The sequence below is a fragment of the Gobio gobio genome (genome assembly GCF_949357685.1).
Source record: "Gobio gobio genome assembly, chromosome: 19".
NCBI classification, from domain to species: domain Eukaryota; kingdom Metazoa; phylum Chordata; class Actinopteri; order Cypriniformes; family Gobionidae; genus Gobio; species Gobio gobio.
Genome location: NC_137112.1, coordinates 42,270,789 through 42,292,231, shown reverse-complemented (window position 1 = coordinate 42,292,231; position 21,443 = coordinate 42,270,789). Strand labels below are relative to the sequence as shown.

Genomic DNA, 21,443 nt, shown 5'->3' with positions numbered 1-21,443 from the left:
ACTGTAAGCGGACCCGCAGTGTAGGCAGATAGAAATGGCTCATTCTAATGCTGCGTTCACACCAAATGCGAATAGAGCGTCAGGAGCGAGTGATTTCAATGTTAAGTCAATGTAAAGGCATGTTGACGCACGTCTGGAGGTCGTGATATACGCTATTTCGCTGGACGCGCGAATGACGCGAATTGAGCGTTGCGATACGCACGAGTGGTGCTTTTTGTGCATTCACACGTTTGAAGCGAATTCGCGTCTGACGCCCGAGTTGAAAAATCTGAACTTTGGCGTCAATTCACGCCGCGTTAACCAATCAGGAGCCTGCTTGCTGCTGTCACATGGTAAAGTGACGTGATGAGAAACCCTGCATTTTTTTAAAATACTACTATTGTGTCACAAAATTTAGTTTTAAGACTTTTTCAGGTGAGAATGTAGTTGTTTAAAGCCCAAATCTGTGGTTTATTTATAAAGAGAGCGCGTATTTAAAAGAAATAATCTTGCGTTTTTGGAGTTGTGAGATCCAGGCGATCACCGGGCGCTCACCGCTCATAACCCCGGCGAGAGCAGCCTTTCCTCGGCCAGTCCTTCTGACGTTTGCCGCTGGCTCTGATGTCCTGTAGTGGTTCGTCTTGTGTGGATCTAACAGGCGATCTTTGGTGTCATGAATCTATAATTTGTTGTCTGCCAAATTGTTTCGACTGAGGGCAAAGAGAAGTTTCATAACTTTCTTTTTTAAGGATATTGAAATATACATGCAGTGAAGATAATGTAGGAGTTGCCTGGACCACATTTGTGTGGCTATTAATGTTTAAAAATATATTTTTAATGAAAATGAAAAGAGGCAGAGTGGTGTTTTATGACATATTTCTCCTGGAGCGCCTTGAACGCACGTCTATTTTGCTTCAAATGCTCGATTTATACGCGCGCCCAATTCGCTGTGGACGCGCGAATGGATTCAAAATGTTCAAGCATCCAACTAGACGCGGTAGACGCTTATTTTGACGCTCTATTCGCGTTTGGTGTGAACGCAGCATTAGGTAATGAAAACATAACAGTTCATTATATAAGGTCTTTATACACCACTGAAAACATAGTTATGTATATTATATTGCATTACTGTCAATAGATCCTTATAAATATTACACACTGCACCTTTAAGTTCTAAAGTTTGGGGTCAGTAAGATTTTTTTAATTGTTTGAAAAAAGGCTTTTATGCTCGCTAGGGCTGCATTTATTTGATTAAAAAAACATATTATTAAAATAATAAGTAAAAGTTACATATTATTACTATTTAAATAACTGTTTTCTATTTTCATATATTATTAAAATTTTTACAAAATTCTGCGATGCAAAGCTGAATGTTCAGTATCATTACTCCAGTCTTCATTGTCACATGATCCTTCTAATATGCGTATTTGCTGTTCAAGAAACATTTCTTCTTATTATTAAAACGGTTGTGCTGCTTAATATTTTTTGTGGAAACCGTGATATATTTTTTCAGGCTTCTATGATGAATAGAAAATTGAATAGATTGCATTGAATTAACAAAAAAAGGTCTTTACTTTCACTTTTGATAAATTTATTGCATCCTTGCTGAATAAATGTATGAATTGACCTCAAACGTGTATAAATTTCTTACAAAATGCAATATGAGCTAGTCAAATTTGTTTGTGTGCTCAGACTAACAGCTTAAGACTTAAGAGTTTTAAGCTAGTTTACATTAGCAAAATCATTACCTGAATGCTGTGAGAATTTAGTGGTTTTATGTTTAAATAAGTAAGGTTTCGAAATAAGTGCATGGAAACATGTCTTAATTTGCACATTGAAGATCTATGCAATTACCTCAGCCTGTAATTTGTGGTGGCGCTTCATTTGGTGGTGTATGTCTAATGATACACTACAGAGAAATGTTCTCTTTGCTCAATTTGACCTCAACTCATTACATATGAGCCAAAATTCTGTTTAGACCTGCGATGAAATCTCTCAAGCTTGTGGTTGTGTTTGCAGGTGTGCAATAAAGTGATTTTTCTAATGAGTTTCGTGGGAAACCGCGGTACGTTCACGAGAGGATACAAGGCCATGATCATGGACGTGGAGTTCCTGTATCATCTGCTGTACCTCATTATATGCAGCCTTGGAGTGTTTGTTCATGTGTTCTTCTACAGCTTGCTTGTGAGTACACACACACACACACACACTTTAATTCACTCTACCAGACCAGACGTACCGTATTCATCTTTCACATATGAACTTCTCTTCTAACTCTGACCACTCACACTTTCATCTTACATCTTCCTCTCTGTCCAGCTCTTTGACCTGATCTACAGAGAGGAGACTCTGTTAAACGTCATCAAGAGCGTAACCAGGAACGGCCGCTCGATCGTTCTGACCGCCGTCCTGGCTCTCATCCTGGTCTACCTCTTCTCCATCGTTGGATACATCATCTTCAAGGATGACTTCATCCTGACCGTGGACAGGATATCCAATAAAACTCTTGGTGAGAATCACAGATGGATTTCTCTTAGATGTTGCCCAAAGCTGTGCTCTGTCTAAAAATGAAAATTGAAAACACATGGCAGTTCACATTGTGCACAGGAAATATCGGGTTACAAACATCTAAGTGGTTATTTGACAAAACATGTATTGGTGGTCACCCTAAAATCAAAAGAAAGAAATAAGAAATTATATTATGCTTACAGAAATTTTAGGACCAAAATGATTTTTTAATAACATTATTTTCATGACAATGGAAAACATTTTTCTTCTGATTACTGCAATGCAAGACATTCTCATAACTTTTAGTAGATTTAAAAAAATAAAAAAAAAGTTATTTTTTTCATTTGGCAAGGATACAATAAATTGACCAACAGTAAAGATGTTTACAAATAAATGCTGTTCTTATTCATCAAAGAATCCTGAAAAAGTTCCTGATACTGTTTTCAACATTGATAATAATAAGAAATGTTTCTTGAACTGCAAATCATCATATTAGAATGATTTCTGAAGGATCATGTGACCCTGAAGACTGGAGTAATGATGTTGGAAATTCAGCTTTCCATCACAAGAATAAATTAGATTTTAAAATATATTAAATAGAAAGCAGTTATTTTAAATTGTAATAATATTTTAAAATATTACTGTTTACTGTATTTTTACTTTATTATTAGCTATTATTATTTATAATTATTATAGTATTATTTACTGTATTACAATAAAACATCTTGCTGACAAACTTGATTTAATTTTATACTTCCTTTTAATTTATGCTGATTAAAATATGAGTATTGCATTACAGTATTTTTTGTTATATTAGGGGTGTAACGGTACACATATTCGTACTGAACCCTTTCGGTACAGCGCTTTCGGTTCGGTGCACGCGTGTACCGAACGGTTTCCGAATGCAATCTTTAACAGTTAACAGTCGACTTGTTTTAAGCGCGGAACACACTTCAATCCTAGTTCCCATACGGACATATCAAGTATTCAGTCTATTTTATCAAGAAATTAAAACGCTAAATGCCGTTTTGACGCTCTTTAGTGTGGCGTGACTGATCACTGTATAGGCGCGTACAGTTCAAGCTGCCACGTTAGGGATGGGCGTATCGTTATGAAGTATCAATATATCGATACTGATGTGAGCATCGAAAAGTATCGATACTCAAATAAAAATATCGATACTAAGGTGTTTTTTTTGTTTGTTTAAAAAAAAAAAAAAAAAATATTTCATGCATACAATACGAAAAACCTATGTTACTGAATAGCTGTGTAATAAAGGACTATTTTCCTGCTCATCTGAACCATGATCTGAACGCACGCAAATGCTGTAAGACAGAACCAGTCAATCACAGAGAGAGCGTTCGCTCACTGATGACACTGTATTCAAACAGAGCTGCATTTCCCAAAACTATCATAAGAAACCATTGATGCTTTTGGAAACGCAGCTCTGAACAATGCTCATCAGAAGACAAAAAAACATATGTTTGAGTTATTTCACAATAAACAAATTTAGAGTTACACTCTTTAAATGTAATGTTAAAAGCTGATATTGATCATGTTCTATTATGTAACTAATGTTAATATAAATCATGTCAGAATAAAAAGGTTGCACTTTATGGGTGCAACGTCCTGTCACTGGCAGTCCCTTATGAAAATGAACCATGGTTTATTTTTTACTACAGTGACCGTTGTTCAACTATTTGTAAATTTCCATGGTTAACACTACAAGTAAACATATTTTGTTGAACATATTGAATGTTAAAATACCTTTCAAATATAATGTTAAGTGGGTATCTTTACTATATTAGCCTATATATTCATTATATTCTACTTAACCAGTTAGTGATGTCTTGATTATTTCATGAAAATGACAGACACTGTGTATAAATGGTTATATTTCAACAACGAATTGGAGAAAAAACTATTTTATTATTCAATTTAGGAGTTATTGCTAAAACTGCCTTACGTTAAGTTTACATGTTTGCATACAATATGTTATTTGAGTGTTGATTATTATACCTAAAAATAAATAGCAACTGAATTTAGGTTAATTGTTTGGGCTCTGTTGTTAACCTTTAATATTAATGTGCAAGTAAGGCTTCCTGTATCGTTTACAGCATTATCTTCAATAAGCTTTTAGTTATAATTTAATTAAGGACAGACACTTTTTTTTCTTCAGTAAACCACTGTTTAATAGAAATAAATAAAAAGCAATTTTGTAAAACTGCTGTACCGAACCGTCAGTTTTGTGTACCGTTACACTGCTAATATATATATGTATATGTATATAATGTGTATGGATATGTATATGTGTGTGTATTATATTATATTATATTAATTATACCTATTAATTATATTATATATAACTACACCTTTTTTCTTCTGATTTTGGGGTGATATGTGACCTGGACATGTTTTCATGAGGAGGACTGCATGGGTCAAATGAGGTCACAGACAGACAATGCTTCTTTGAAAGTAACAATTTATAGCTTCTAATCTGCAGGGTTTTTTCTATATTCAGATCAATCCGCTAATAAGATGGGAGAGTTCCTTGCAGGCGCGGTTTGTCGGAAAGAGGAGAACTGTTCCACAGAGACCACGATGGATGGTACGAAACCCATCACCCAAAACTCTCTTTCACACACACTTAAGAGTTAAATCTGAGTAGTACGGCTGGTCACGAGACAAGGAAAGGAGAGACACAGTGTCCTCGAGAATCCCTGGTAGGTTACTGGGGTGATGTTTGGGGTCGGAGGTTAATGACAGTCAGGCACTAAACGTTCAGCATGTTCATGCTGGTTCGAGGTTAGAGGCCAGACCAGTATAATTAGCGCGTCTTGTGCAATGTGCAAATTTAAGACGTAAAGCCAGCCTAATATGATCACTGGAGCTGATCATCCAGTCTGATCCAACTGAACCTGCACCGCATGGCATTTCTGCCCCTGTGAATGTGTCTGTCTTTGTTTAGCTCATCAGTTAACACCGAAAGACCTTGATTGGGCCACTCTGAATCTTAGGCTAACATTGCTATTGGTCACACTTAGGGTTACTCGAACCAGCCATCTACGTACAGTATTACAAATGGAATGTACACTATCATTCAAAAGGTTGTTTTTGAAAGGTCTCTTATGTTCACCAAGACCTCATTTATTTGATCAAAAATACAATAACATTGTGAAATATTAATACAATTTAAAGTAACTGTTTTCTATTTTAATATAATACTCTAATTTAATGAAGCTTAATTTTCAGCATCATCATTACTCCAGTCTTTAGTGTCACATGATCCTTCAGAAATCATTCTAATATACTGATCTACTGCTCAAGAAACATTTCTTATCAATGTTGAAGACATTGCGTAGTATTTTTGTGGAAACAATGATTCTTTGATTAATAGGAAATGCAAAGAACGGCATTAATTTAAAATGGAAATCTTTAGATACAATCATGGCTAGTACCGCTCGCATCTTTTTCAGAAAATACACTCTCCTCTCTTTGTGAATGAGTTGTTGTGTAATATGTGTTATGATCTGATAACTTTCGATCCTTTTTTAGGAAAGCATTTTACCACAAATGCTATATTTGCTCTGACATTTGCATGCATCGACCGTCTCTAGACGTAGAAGATTCCACAGTAATACAGAGCCCTTTGTTAGATTAGGCAGATTTTGTGTGTATTTGTTTAGCACTTATTGACGTGTTCTTTCCTGCAGCTGTGGGAGTGCAGCCGTCGGCTGTCGTGATTGAGGATAAGGAGAGGGCGTGCGACTCGCTGCTCATGTGTATCGTCACCGTCTTGAGCCACGGCCTGCGGAGCGGCGGCGGGGTCGGAGATGTTCTGCGGAAACCTTCTAAAGAGGTGCCACGCATTGGGAGACTCAGTATTAGTTTGGGGGGGGGGGACTGTCAATTCATTCTGATGGGGAAGTGTTTGGAAAACTTCAATTTTATTTCCAGCTGCACTTGGTGTGGTGATAGTGGTGCAGAAATTACACACTTCACCTTTAGCATCATTACAAATGCTGTTATGATCACTAATTGGTGCATTGTGAATAGCCAATCAAATACTTTATTTTACTGTTAAGTAAAGAATGTTTTGAAAATCATGCCTTGTCATAATTATAAGAACAACATATTGGACTAAATATAGCTTATATAAGGGACATTTGAAAATTGTGTTTGTACACTGGAAAGCCTTCCATCAAAAAGGTTGAGGTTGATCTTATCACCTTCACTCTTAAAGGGGCCATGACATGATTTTTATATATATATATCAACCTCCCGCAGTTTTTCTTGAAGCCAATACGGAAGTGACTTAAAATAAAATTAATAATTCCAGTTGCCGTTTTCCCACACGCTTTCAAAACAATGCCTCACGCGTACTCATGGGGGAGCCGAAGCTCAATAATTATGCAAATCTTATCCAATCATAGCAGTGGGCGTTTACTTCCAAGTCTTCAGTGCGGCACGCCCATAAAAATCGAGCGTGTCTTGAGAGAGGATCAAAACCAGGGCAGAAAATAGCCTATTACTTATTCATTATGATGTTTTTGAATGTAAAAACCACGCAAACATCACAAGTAGACCTCAGACAACAGTATAAAAAGGGAAAAAGCCAGTTTAATGACACCTTTAAGTAAAGATCATGTTCCATGAAGATATTTTGTAAATTTACTAGCGTAAATATACAAAAAATTATTATTAGTAGTAAAATGCGTTGCTAACTACTTCATTTGGACAACTTTAAAGGCGATTTTTCTCAATATTTAGATTTTATTGCACCCTCAGATTCCAGATTTACAAATAATAATTTCTCTGCCAAATATTGCCCTATCCTAACAAACCATACATCAGTGGAAATATTATTTATTCAGCTTCCATGTGATCTATAAATCAAATAAAATTACCCTTATGACTGGTTTTGTGCTCCAAGGTCACATATGTCAAAAGATCAAGGCAAATTTGATTTCTCATGTCATGAACTTTTTAAAAATAAAGGTTGTTTATTGGCATCACTAGTTCCATGAAGAACCTTTAACATCCATAGAACCTTTCCATTGCACAAACGGTTCTTTATAGGATAAAAAGGTTCTTTAGATTTTTAAAATGTTCTTTACACTAAGAAAAAAAAAATTCTTTTAAGAACTGTTCACTGAAAGGTTCTTTGGGGAACCAGCAAAAATGGTTCTGTTATGGCATCAGCACGAAAACCAAGAGTGTTCTTCATCATCTCTTTTCTCTGCAGGAGCCCCTGTTTGCAGCCCGCGTGATCTACGACCTCCTCTTCTTCTTCATGGTCATCATTATCGTTCTCAACCTTATTTTTGGGGTCATCATTGACACTTTTGCTGACCTCAGAAGTGAAAAGCAGAAGAAAGAGGAGGTTCTGAAAACAACTTGCTTTATTTGTGGTGAGTGTCTATGCTAGGGTGACCAAATGTCCTGTTTTCAAGTCCTGTCCTGGCCCTAATATAACAATTTTCTATCCATACAGAGGGGGCATACTTTAAAAGTATTGAAAATAATAAGGAATCTTTGAGTAAACTTTGAGTATCATTTGAGTATCTCATTGCCGGGCTGAGTGTCCTGGTTTTCGGTAATCAAAATATGGTCACCCTAGTCTATGCGCCCTGGACCCCAAATGATCGCTTTTCTAAATCACCAAACAAACTGCAAACAAATGTGATCTTTCGTTTATTAAAATAAAATGTTTTTTAAGGGCAAATTAGAACATGAAACCCTTCATACACAAATTGTTACCACCAGATGGACGAGTCATGCTTAACGCTTCGTTGCAGATCCAGGCATTTACCCACTGACCTACAAAATCCCGGGACTGACAGAGGCATGGAATGTAGGAATGAACATATCAAGCTAAATATGTCACAAAGGCCATTTGAGTATGTTTAAAGGGTACATAACACACACACAGTTTCTGCCAATCTCATGTTAATCTTGATTACCTAGTGAGTAATATTGCATCCTTCATATCTCTGAAGAGTCTTTAGTTTTATCATATTTATAAAAGATAGATTCGCTGTACCGATTCTTTCCGAAAACAGCCTAACCCTTGGAGGAGTGCAGTGGGCGGAGCTAAAGAGTCACAAGCACACACACACACACACACACCTATCACACACATACACACACAATATACATCATGGCATTATCCATGGATAACATTCGATTCACTAAACGTTCGTGTTGTTGATATTATATGCACTTTTGCCAACAAAAAACTGACATTTAGTGTGGTTTCCACTCATGACCGGGAACAAACAAACACACTTGCAGAACTCCGTTGCTGCTCCGGGAAAACAAACTGCATTCACTGTTTCCTTAAAGGGTTAGTTCACCCAGAAATGAAAATTATGTCATTAATTACTCACCCTCATGTCGTTCGACACCCGTAAGACCTCCGTTCATCTTCGGAACACAAATGAAGATATTTTTGTTGAAAGCTGATGGCTGAGAAAGGCTTCAGACAGGCCTCCATTGGCATTCAGTACATTTACACTCCCAAGACCCATAAAAGGCACTTAAAACGTCGTTACAAAGTCCATCTCACCACAGTGGCTCTACAATAATTTTACGATGCGACGACAATAGTTTTTGTGCGCAAAAAAAAATCAAAATAACACCTTTATCCAACTTGTTCTTGTCTTCCGTGTGTGCCTCCACGATGCATGCACGAGAATATGACGCAGATCCGGCGTTCGGGAATCCATGAAATGCACACTTTAGCCCGATTTTGAGAACTACGCCGAGACCTAAAGCACGATCAATGTAGAATCCAACAGCTTAGATACGCGCGTCTTCCTCTGCTTGTAAACAAATCGCTTCTGGGTCATGTGTCCGAACGCCGGATCTGCGTCACATTCTCACGCATGCGTCGTGGAGGCACACACGGAAGACAAGAACAAGTTGGATAAAGGTATTATTTAGATTTTTTTTTGCGCACAAAAACTATTGTCGACGCATCGTAAAATTATTGTAGAGTCACTGTGGTGAGATGGACTTTGTAACGACGTTTTAAGTGCCTTTTATGGGTCTTGGGAGTGTAAATGTACTGAATGCCAATGGAGGCCTATCTGAAGCCTGTCTCAGCCATCAGCTTTCAACAAAAATATCTTCATTTGTGTTCCGAATATGAACGGAGGTCTTACGGGTGTCGAACGACATGAGGGTGAGTAATTAATGACAGAATTTTCATTTTTGGGTGAACTAACCTTTTAATGCTGGGTTATTTGGGAGCCGAACATGGTTATCTTTCCCTCACAACCAAAAACACACTTCATTTAGTGACATTGTTGATTTTGTGGTCTAAAAACAAAATGATAGTGCTGCCGACGGCTTCTGTAACCTGAACGAAGCTCAGTGATGGGCACGCTCTTGCTCTCACTCTCACTCTGGTCGATGTGCACACACTCATCCGGGAAAAGTGCTCATACAAGGAATTCAACCCTTTATGATGTCATACAGGGCCAAACTCGGAAAAAAAATTCTGAAACTTTTTCTAAATCCTGTGTATTTGGCACAAAATCGTCCAACGTCCAACTCGTTTTTTGAAATTTTGGCCATGTTTAGCATGAGAATCAACTCTTTAACAGTGTAAATAAGTCAGAATGCTTGATGACCTCTCCCCCCATTTAATGTTAAAAAGTTCCAATTTTGTTTTGGAAATATACTCCGCTGCAATCAATGCATCACCTAAATTATTTGTGAAAACAGTAAAAGTTCATGGTATATTATTTGTGCACAACTAATATTTGAGCATTTTGGGCACTAAATCCGTCCTTCCACCTTTCCCCTCCCTTTTAAAATAAAGTAATGTCTATCTTCCCAACAATCCTGAATGAAGGTTTGAAGACGGTAGTTTTACACCACTATCTTCAGTGAATCACAGACTGTTTCATTTCATGTACCATCGTCCTATAAATTTCATAGGCCCATAAAACTGTTTTGCTCCAGCATAAACATTAGGACGCCCCCTCTTCACCAGAAGTCTTAGTCATAATAACTCACAGTGGAGGTGTTGGAGTGTCTTCCTGTTGCCACTTGGCGTGTTTGACCGTGTTAGTGTGAGATCAGCTGTAAATGATCACAATTCTCACAGTGCACACGCTTATTATATAAGAATGCTGTTTTTTGACTCATGTTTTGATATGAATTAATATTGAAACTGCAGTTTGTTGGGATTCAGTTCATCTTTTGGATGATTTCACGATCCATGACTAACGTTTGAAATGCACAACAGAATGTAAACTTTACACACAAGATGAAAAGCACAAACGCGTGCAGCTGGAGAGTAGATGACGTGTTGCGTCAAGTGACAATTTCCCAATGTGTTCACTCACGAATCACGCATCGAAGTTAGACTGTTTTTGTTTTGTTGTGACCATCACAAGATTCCTAACCTCCATTTGCTCATAACACGCACCATTCACACTTGTGTATGGTTTCCCCGTGGTTCTACTTCCTCTTCCAGATACAGTAGTTTTCTTTGAAACCGTAAGAGAAAGAAATATCTATATTTATCAGTGTTATGTGTCAAAGTAAAGGATAGTTTTCCCTCTCACTGAATAAGCTGCATGGAGATAAATATGTTTCTGATCTAAACAGATTCTTGTTTTTAGACATTTGACCAATGGGCAGCTTCAAGATTACTCCTAATTTTGATCTTCTTAACTGAACTCAACCACGTCAAAAAAGACCCATTTGAAATGAGTGATGCAAACTCATTTCACTGTGTTTCTTCTCTACAGGTTTGGAGAGGGACAAGTTTGACAACAAAACAGTGACGTTTGAGGAGCACATTAAGGTGGAGCACAACATGTGGCATTACCTCTTCTTCATCGTGCTTGTCAAAGTGAAAGACTCCACGGAGTTCACAGGGCCTGAGAGCTATGTGGCCGAAATGATCCGGGTGAGGGAAGCAGCACACTTTATTTGAATTTAAGTTAAATGTAACGTCCTAGATGTTTTTGTGCTGATATCTCAAGAATTTCAATCAGATATTTTAACAGACTATCCTACTTTTTAGAAAGATAAAAATAAAATGTTTTGTTCCACATCAGCCAAGTTTATTTAAATTTAAGGAAGTGTAGCATCTTAGCTGGTATCTGGTATCTCAATGGCTTATGGCACTAGAAACAAGAAAATGAGTTGTATGCATGAACCACATAAAGGAACCATTCATTAATTTAAAAGGAATATTCTGGGTTAGCAGCTTCTCATTACTAGTTAGTAAAAAAAACTGGCATTTGTGGCATAATCCAAAAAAATATCTTTATAAAAAGGCAAAAATATTACAGATTACAATATAAGTGAATCCATAAATGGTCAAATATGACGTTTCAACTGAAGTTATGCACTCTTCCATTCAAAAGTTCCATTAAAAAAGTTTTTTTTTTTTTAAAGTAATGAATACTTTTATCAAAAGTGACAGTAAAGACATTTGTAATGTTACAAAAGATTATTTTATTTTCTATTTTAAATAAAAACTGTTCTTTTGGACTATTCATAGAATCCTGAAAAAAATGTAGCATTAAGCAGCACAACTGTTTTAAATATTGATAATAATAAGAATTAGAATGATTTCTTAAGGATCATGTGACACTGAAGACTGGAGTGAGGATGCTGAAAATTCAGCTTTGCATCACAGGAATAAATTATATTTAAAAATATATAATTACTGTTCTTACTGTATTTTTGATCAAAATAAATGCATCCTTTTTTGCTAATTCACGAGTTCACACTTGCATCAAATTAAATAGAGTAAGGATTATGCGTATTTGGCGTCCTGTCCGGGGGAGATCATCTATAACTAGACTGCATTGTATTATGGATTGTGTAATTAAATCAATTATTAAATAAATTATTTTGTAATTAAATTAAATTATTAAATCAAAGTGAGGAGATTGGGTGGTGGAGGGACGCTAAGAAACTGTCAACGAAAGAAGGTAAATCTTCAGTATATATACCCCTCTTATCCTTGATTAAATTGATTAGCTCAATGTGCTCCACTCATGTTTAATTAGGTTTAATTGCTCCTCCTGAAATTTGTTAATAAAACATCACTAAGAAACTTAATAAATCTCACAGACAACCCCAGTCTTTTGAACAGTAGCGTAGGTGCTTTTATAAAAAAAATTACAAATTATGCTTACTCCATTGAAAGCACCTAATCATAAATTAAAACTCTCGACAGCAGTCGCCCTGCAAGAAGCTTAGGTCGCCATAAGGTCATTTACACCCTTGGGCCAAAGTCATATGACCAATGGCATGCCGCAGTTTTGGATCAGTGGATGTGTTTGTTTACCACTAAGGATTTTTTTGTGAACTCAATGAGATGATAACGCTGTGATCATATTAAACACTGAGCATCTACTTGTTCACACAGCGAGGTAACCAAAGAGTTACTATCAGACAGCACGCTACTGATATGGTGTTTGTGTGCGGGTTTCTTTCCCCCTCTGCATAGCATGACTTCAGAGAAGCCGTTTTATATCAGATTTCCAAAGAATGCTATATTTATGAGGACTAAACCGTGCCATGATGGTTGCACTAAGGCATGTCTACCTCTTAAAAACGTAGCTCGTTTTACGTTTAGTACTTTTAGTGCACAACCTTGGAGCAAAAATGAACCTATGTGACCCTGGAGGTTTAGTTTTCTGTGGGGAATGTGGCCTGCTTTAAACTTTGCCTTTGGGAAAGTGTACTTAAGGAATTTTGCACCAGATTCCTCATAGTAAATCCCTCAAATGACCCCAAACCTTCTACTTTGACTTATATAATTACAACTTTGTGACCTTCGGTCTCTCGGGGACGCCGGAGCTTCTGTTTGCCTTCAGACTGGAGTCTTAAGATGTTCCGAAAATGGCTCGGAATGTGTTAATCCTTGAGAAAAGCTGTAAAAGCACACACACATACACACATACGGCTCGCTTCAGTTGGATTACCAGAGGAGCAGGAGTTCCCCTCATGATTGCTAAATGTGTGTGTGCCTTTGTATGAATATGTTTCTTTGAAAAATGATCTTTTTCTTTAAGCACTATGGGCTTTTCGTCGGAATAACACGTTTAACAACTATAGCGAATCACTCAATGAATACCAGTCTATTAAGTGGCTTTCAAAATGAGGGCACTTGTGTTGTTCATTTAAACATCCTGTTTTATCTTTATCGCCTTTTTATGGGTCATCATATGCTTTGCTTAATGCAATGGTGTGGAACTTTAATAGCGTTTTATGTGACTTTTGAGTAATTTTAGTGACAGAAAAGTGCTCAGGAAAGCCCCTTCTGCACAAGTGGTTGTTCTCTTGACGCAGATGGCGCAGCGGTGGGTTTCTGACACAGTTTCTGATCCGGGTGGTGTCTTTTGGCCCTGTTCCCAACCTCCGTGGCGCATTTTGAGGGTTTGCCCTCGTGGTCTCGCGAGGAATCACTTGACTTGGGATTAGGTGCCCTTTAAGGTCTCCTGAAAAATTAGAAACCTTTGACCTGATAACAAAGAATAGAGCAATTTGTGATGCATCAGTAGACAATGCAAGGTCTCTCTCTGTGACTTGTGAGAAGGTGAGAAAGAAAAGCCGAGCATGCTGGGTAGAGCTTCGGGCTGAGGTTGACAAAGCCATATTTGACTAGAAAACACACATGAAGTCACTTTTTGAAACTTTATTTAGTAAAGACAAGGACAGGAAGTGATAGGGAGAATGGAATCTGGGAAATTCATGCGAGCCAAGCTCAAAGTTGCAGCTGCAGGAATGAGTTCTAAGATCTGGAAACAAGTTAGCATTTTTGAACTTCCGGTTCCATCATCCGAAGTCAGTTGCTTTTTTTTCAGTGGAATTTTGGTTCAATGCCTGAAATAAAGTCTATGGTGAGCACAAGAACTCAACACATTTTTCACATTTTATTCTATTACCAAAAATACATAAATAATATCCCACTTTTTCCCTTTTTTTAAGCTTTTATGTGTCTAACAAGTGGCTAAATGAGACTACAGAAGTTGTCAGGACTTTAAGCGTCATCACGCCAAACAGGAAAACTCATCTACTCACTAGTCCATATTCAAACTTGTAGATATAAAAACATTTTGAAAATTTGTTGCACATTTGCGAGGTTGAGGCATTAGTTCTTCTTAAATGTATAGTGGTCAGGAACCTATGGCTCGCGAGCCACACCTGGCTCTTTGACAAAAATCGGCCTTTACCAACAAATGATCGATAAAAAAAATTAGACACATCAACAGAGATCCGCTATCTGCAGAAAAAGCAGCCAATTACAATTGCCTTGTTGTATAGCCTACCGAAGTTAATCAAAAGGTTATGATAATAATAATATTGAAGTTGTTCCGGCCAAAGTGCGTGTTCAGTGCTGTTCACGAGCGCCACGAGTCAACACTTGCGTTCCTGTGGTAAACCTACAGCTCCTGCACTGGGATTCAAGCAGCTGTAGCTTGTTTAAGGTAACTTAATGACGAAAACCAATTGTATAACAGCAGCGAAAATGTAAAAGTGGCTATATAAACTTTAATATATACTTTGATTGAAACTGGTGCTTTACTGTGCAAAGAGACATTTCAAAACATTTCACCCGCTGGTAGGCTACTTTCGCTTTTGCCACTGAGACCTTTTATGTTCTATAAATGTGTCATATTTATGATAATCCACACAGATTTCAGTTGACACTACTGTTTTAAGTTATTAATAATGAAACCTTAATGAATGAGAAAGTAAAAAGCGTGATGTGCGTTATATTGAAAAGAAATATTAAAAGCGCGATAATCAGTTAGTAACTCAACCTCACAGTGAAAGCCCTGCACAATTAATTCCATATTGCAACTCATTTATTGTTTGCTGCTTATTTGTTTGTTTTTAGTCGTCTATGGACCTCATAATTACTACTATAGACATTTTATTGGGGGAAAAACACGTTTTTAATAGTAATATTATATTTGTTTACTGTGGCTCTTTTGGAAAAATGCATTAACCAAAAATGAAAAAATGGCTCTTTGGTCAAAAAAGGTTCCCGACCCCTGGTTTGTAGCCTAACTTCACCTCTTTTCTAGACTGGGTAAACCCAGTCGATTTGATTTAGCCCTGCCGCTCAGGCTGGAAACCTGTACATCTTTTTATCCTGCGTCTGTTACAAATTTGCGGGAACCAATCACAAACCGGCTTATCCACCTGACTATCCAATTGACCTATCGGTAAGCCCCGCCCCTCGAACGCAGATGAGCCAATGGCAGTTGAGTATCAGTTGCGCTGGGACCGGAACTCGGACATCTTTAGGTTTCAGCGCCATAGAGAAACATCGGAAGATCCGAAGCTCTCATTGGTTTGATGGTGTTTCTGCTACAAAAATAGTAAAACGATGTGCCTGGGGTACTGTAACACTGATTCCAGGTATCCAGAGAGGATTTTATGGTTGTCATACTCTCATTAAGTTACGATTAAAGTTACCAAAATAACTAACTTTTCTCACGTCATGTAACGTTAACAGTGTAGGTCAAAAACACATAAACAAAGATCTACATTTCAGTTCCTCTCCATATTAAACTGGTTAAATGTAAATTAATTGAATCTTACCCTGGGGTACATGAACAGTGTTGATCCTGGATGTTGATCATCTGCGATTCTGCATTCGTGACGAGCGTAACATGAGGCTTCTCCCGTTTGCATTGTGATCTGTAAATCCTCGCTTCCAAATTAATCTCCCTCCATGTTATTTTAAAATCTTATATTTAAGTCCCATTTGAATGCTCCTCGGTCCTTCTGTGTCACAGACTTTATTGTGATTTATCGTCTATTTTGTTTTTGTATATGTTTAGATATGTTTAAGGTCTATATTATCTGTCTTAAGCCCTATTCGCACAGGATTAGTATTACCTGGTGACCTCTAGTAATTTGTAATAATTGCGGAGGTTGTCTGTGATCTTAATCCCGTGCGAATCGGCCATGTCCGTAATTTGTAAAGTAAAAATTCCCCCGCAAATGATCTACCATATTTCGCCGAACACGTGATAATATTAGTCCCGTGCGAATCGGCATCTCTGTGATTTGGCCAGGATTTGGAGGGTCGTATATAATTTTTGCCAGGTTTTTGTTTCTTGTGCACATTTTTATCCATATTTCGCGAAGAATGGAGGCTGCATTCATAACGCGCACTGTTATAAATGCCTGTGCACATTAAACTTTCACTTTAAAATGAGCACCAATTTGGGAGCGGATTGCTTGAAAGGTGTGTTCAATATTATTCTTAATGAAAAACACAAAAACAGAACAGTATAATGACAAGCTCGCTTAAATGGGTGCTTTTACATTTAGCTTTGAAACCAAATCTTCCGCCGTCATATTGTCAGCTCCTCACTCTCGTGATGAATGAAATCTGATTCCTGCTGCTGGTCTGTGCTCAGTTCAGTTTCTGTTCTCTAACTGAACGAAATAATTTTTATTACTATAAGAAAATCAAAACGACAGTGGGAAAGTGATGTAACCGGTTTAACACTGACTATTGCAACAAACAAGCCTAGATAACTTAGCAGCACGCGGTAAGGAACTGTTGTTTATGATATATCATACGCTATATCTTTGACAAAAAAACATTTACAAGTCTTGACATCATATCCGGGAGATAAGTCAGTAAATACGAGTAAAATCACAGGCTTTGCTTATCCCGCGCGAATGCGCCACGCGAAATTCAGATGTGGTGGGGTAATTTCTAAATCATATAAGGTCCCCAGATAATACTAATCCCTTAATAGGACTTAACTAACCTTAACTAAGGAGGACTCCTATTTTGATGGGTATTATAGTCTACGGGTAGTGAAAGGGAGAGCTAGCAGTTTATCGGAGTTGTTTTCAGATACAAAGTTTAGTTTATTAGCACCCCCGAAAAGGCATTAAGGTCTGTATATGTTTGTTTACTGTTAGTTGTATGAGTGTTTTTGTATAATTTGCTGTGTATGTTAATGATAATGCAACGGAGAGAGAGAGAGTTTGTGAACGAGACGTTAATGCGCACTTCTGCTTTGTTTGTTCAACTCTTGAAAAAAGTGAAAAAGGATGTAATAAACTTCATAAATCATCAGTAAAGTTTGGCCATCATTCAGAGGGGGTCCGCTACGTTCTGTGTCCAAAAACATCTTGGGATAAGATTTTCACACTGACAGCTGTCATTGTAAAGGTGCGTTCACACCGGACGCGAATGACGCGATTCGCGCGAGTGATTTACATGTTAAGTCAATGCAAAGATATGAATAGACATTCTGCGGTGCAATTCGCGCAAATGACACGGTGCGAATTGAGTGTTTGATGCGTGATTCGCGGGAATGGCCTGAATCGCCCGAGTTGAAAAATCTGAATTTTGGCGGATATTCGCACCGCGTTAAGTTCAGATTCAGGAGCTTGCTCTAGTAGTGACAACAATGAGGAGAAAATCTGTATATTAATATCTGCTTCAGACAATATGATTATCACTGTGTTAACATTTAAAGGGCTAGTTCACCCAAAAATGAAAATTCTGTCATTAATTACTTACCCTCATGTCGTTCGACACCCGTCAGACCTCCGTTCATCTTCGGAACAGAAATGAAGATATTTAAGTTGAAATCTGATGGCTCTGAAAGGCCTCCATTGGCTCAATGGTACTCTACACTCTCAAGACCCTTAAAAGGTACTAAAGACGTCGTTACAAAGTCCATCTCACTACAGTGGTTCTAAAATAACTTTATGAATCGGCGACAATAGTTTTTGTGCGCAAAAAACCCTAAATAACGACTTATATAGTGATGACGATTTCAAAATAAAGCATCATGAAGCTTCGAAGCGTTATGAATCACTGAGCCGAATGATGATTCGGATCGCGTGTCAAACTGCTGAAATTTGGCGATTCAAACCGCTGAATCGACTCAGTGATTCATAACGCTTCGAAGCTTCATGATGCTTTGTTTTGAAATCGTCATCACTATGTAAGTCGTTATTTAGGGTTTGTTTGCGCACAAAAACTATTGTCGCCGATTCATAAAGTTATTTTAGAACCACTGTAGTGAGATGGACTTTGTAACGACGTCTTTAGTACCTTTTAAGGGTCTTGAGAGTGTAGAGTACCATTGAGCCAATGGAGGACTTTCAGAGGCATCAGATTTCAACTAAAATATCTTAATTTCTGTTCCGAAGATGAACGGAGGTCTGACGGGTGTCGAACGACATGAGGGTAAGTAATTAATGACAGAATTTTCATTTTTGGGTGAACTAACCCTTTAATGACATGAAACACAACCCAGTCTCTTTCTGTTAAATGCAAGTTTATGTATGATCAATAAAACAAAAGTATAAGTAAAAGGTATAATAAGCTATACATGAAATAAAGCAAACAATTCAGTCAAACATTCAAAGTCAGTGCTAGTCGCTTTGAGCGCTTTGAGTGCCTAGAAAAGCGCTATATAAATGTAACAAATTATTATTAATTATTATTATTAGTCAGCTACAACTGTAACGTAAAGTTATAGCCTAAAAATAAAAAAGTAATGAAACGTCACTTTGCCCTCAGCCTAAACGATTTGCCAGGGAACAAATTATAGATCCATGAGAGCAAAGATCGGCCGTTACATCTACACAAGACGAATTATAGCTCGAGACACCACAGAGACATCAGAGCCAGCGGCAGACGGCAGAAGGACTAGCCGAGGAAAGGCTACTCTCGCCGGGGTAAACGAGCGCGGAGCGCCGCTGATCCACTGGAGCTCACAACTCCGAAAACGCCAGATAAAATGTTCAAATAGGCGCTCTCTTTATAAATAAACCACAGATTTGAGCTTTAAACTAGGGCTGTAATCAACCAAAGAAAATCTTGGTCGACTGAAATCCTGAAATTTTCGACTAAAGATCGACTAAACATGACGTTAGAAAAAAAGAAAACGTTAAATTAATTAGCTGCGCACTGTGCACAGTACTTGGTAGCCTTGTTGTCTGCCTAAATGAATTATAAATAAACATAAAAACTAGTAGGCTATTTGCAGTATATTAAATAGTTTTTGAGCTGATTATTTTGCACTGAAATGAGTCTGACACACGAGTCTGTCGTCTATGACAGCGTTGCATCGCATGCACCTGCGCAATATCATAGCCTATGATTTCCGAAAATATAGTACTATGTTGTCAACTAGATATCATCACAAGAACTTTTGAGGAATATGCAACATAATTTAGACAATTGTTTTTGTCATATGTATTTTAATAACTGACAGACACTATCATTTCAGCCGCTCTGTGCAGCTCGAACAGGAGCTCAGCTTCGCGGCTGAGACACGAATAGACTATTAACTTAAAGATTTTACTCTTAAACACAAAAGGCACGTCCACTTTAATAAAAAAGGAATATTTATTAAACAAGCCAGATCAAGAGCAGAAAAAACGCTCTCACAATTAAATAAATAATATACAGAAAACTAGCCTACTTCTTCAATCTGTCTCTCTTCTCCAGTGGGTTGGACTATCAGAATTTTGGTCGAGCCAGAACGTATCGACTAACAATCGACTGGGAGATTACAGCCCTACTTTAAACAACTACATTATCGCCTGAAAAAGTATTAAAACTACGTTTTGTCACACATTAACAGTAGGCCCTAAATAAATAGCCCTAAAGATGTGTAAACACAGCCCATTTCAGCCATTTCTCAAGGAGACGAGCCAGCTGGCAGAAGCCCCTCCCATGACGCGAATTCGCGTCTGTTGTGAAGTGAATGTCACGCGCGAATGAAGCGAATTTCATGCGCGAATGAAGCGAGTAAACTCAAAATGTTCAAGCGTCCAACTTTGCGCAAATTATCTGCGGCATTTGCGTCCGGTGTGAACGCTACATAAGACTGTTAGCAACTGCGTTTGTTTGTCCGAGTTAGCAACAGTAACTAAGGTGGACGGGGCTTACCGATAGGTCAATTGCGTACAGAGTCATTTGAACTATGCTCGTTGATCACGCCTCTTGTGCAGTAGAAAATACAGAGCAGACTCCCCAGACCAATGTTCAATCTTAAAAGATTGAGCTTGGTCTGGTGATAGCCAGACAAGCTCTTTTCTCAAAAGAATCACAAACTGGAGTTTATTTTCGACTGTAATCCAAAAATCAGTGGAGAAATCCTATCGCCAAACTTCTGGGTTGGCCTAATACATAAATACATAATAGAAATATGTAATCCCTGCAGCACTTGCACTACTTAAAAGCAAATGCACCTAAATAGTGTTCTTTAATTGTAAGGAAAGACCTCATCTGTTTGATCGTCTACTTTCATTCAGGTAACTGAGGTTAGATCAAGCAAGTCTGTAGGTACAACCCCTAGATGAACCTGCTGTTTTCCCTTCAGCCTTTTTCCCCCTTTGAATATTATTCACATCTTCGTGATGACGTTAGTCGTAATCGTCGAGCTTTGAAGCGGTGCGTGAACGCTCGGGTCCCGTTTAGGACCTGAAGCTGTTGTTGCTGCTCAGACCACAGAGCATCCTGTCTAAGTGTGTGGGCTCTTGTGGTATTAGTAATGAAATTCACACTTCCCTCATTTCCATTGAAGCAGCAGATACAGTTGAAATTGATGTGGCTAGAGCACTCACACATTTACTGGCAATGCTGTCAAGTGTAAACAAAGCTTAGGAAATAGAGGTTTGAGAGGGGGCTGGCTCGGACGCACAAACGTGCACAAACACACCCAAATAAGCGTGAAACCGAAGCAGCACTGTTAAAAAAAAAGATGCATACGTTTCATTTGCCCTTTTTCCACCATACCGGATAAGGCGGATGAGCGCTGTTGTTATTACTACATTAAAGGGACAGTTCATGCAAAAATCTGCTGACCTTCATAACATACCAAATATGTTTCTTTTTTCTGTGCAACATAACAGTTTTTTTTTCTTCTCTCCATTCAATCGACGTCAATGGTAACTGAAACTGTTTGGTTACCAAC

The 21,443-nt window shown here is 37.9% G+C and overlaps 1 protein-coding gene across 1 annotated transcript in view; it reads left to right on the top strand.

The window, feature by feature from the left end:
• itpr1b (inositol 1,4,5-trisphosphate receptor, type 1b) overlaps positions 1-21,443 on the top strand; it is a 226,924-nt gene that overhangs the window by 189,615 nt on the left and 15,866 nt on the right. Inside the window, exons 55-60 of the mRNA XM_079844798.1 lie at positions 1,999-2,163; positions 2,299-2,488; positions 5,009-5,095; positions 6,201-6,346; positions 7,733-7,898; positions 11,253-11,413. Coding sequence (XP_079700924.1) covers positions 1,999-2,163; positions 2,299-2,488; positions 5,009-5,095; positions 6,201-6,346; positions 7,733-7,898; positions 11,253-11,413 — 915 coding nt within the window. The remainder of the gene's footprint in view (positions 1-1,998; positions 2,164-2,298; positions 2,489-5,008; positions 5,096-6,200; positions 6,347-7,732; positions 7,899-11,252; positions 11,414-21,443) is intronic.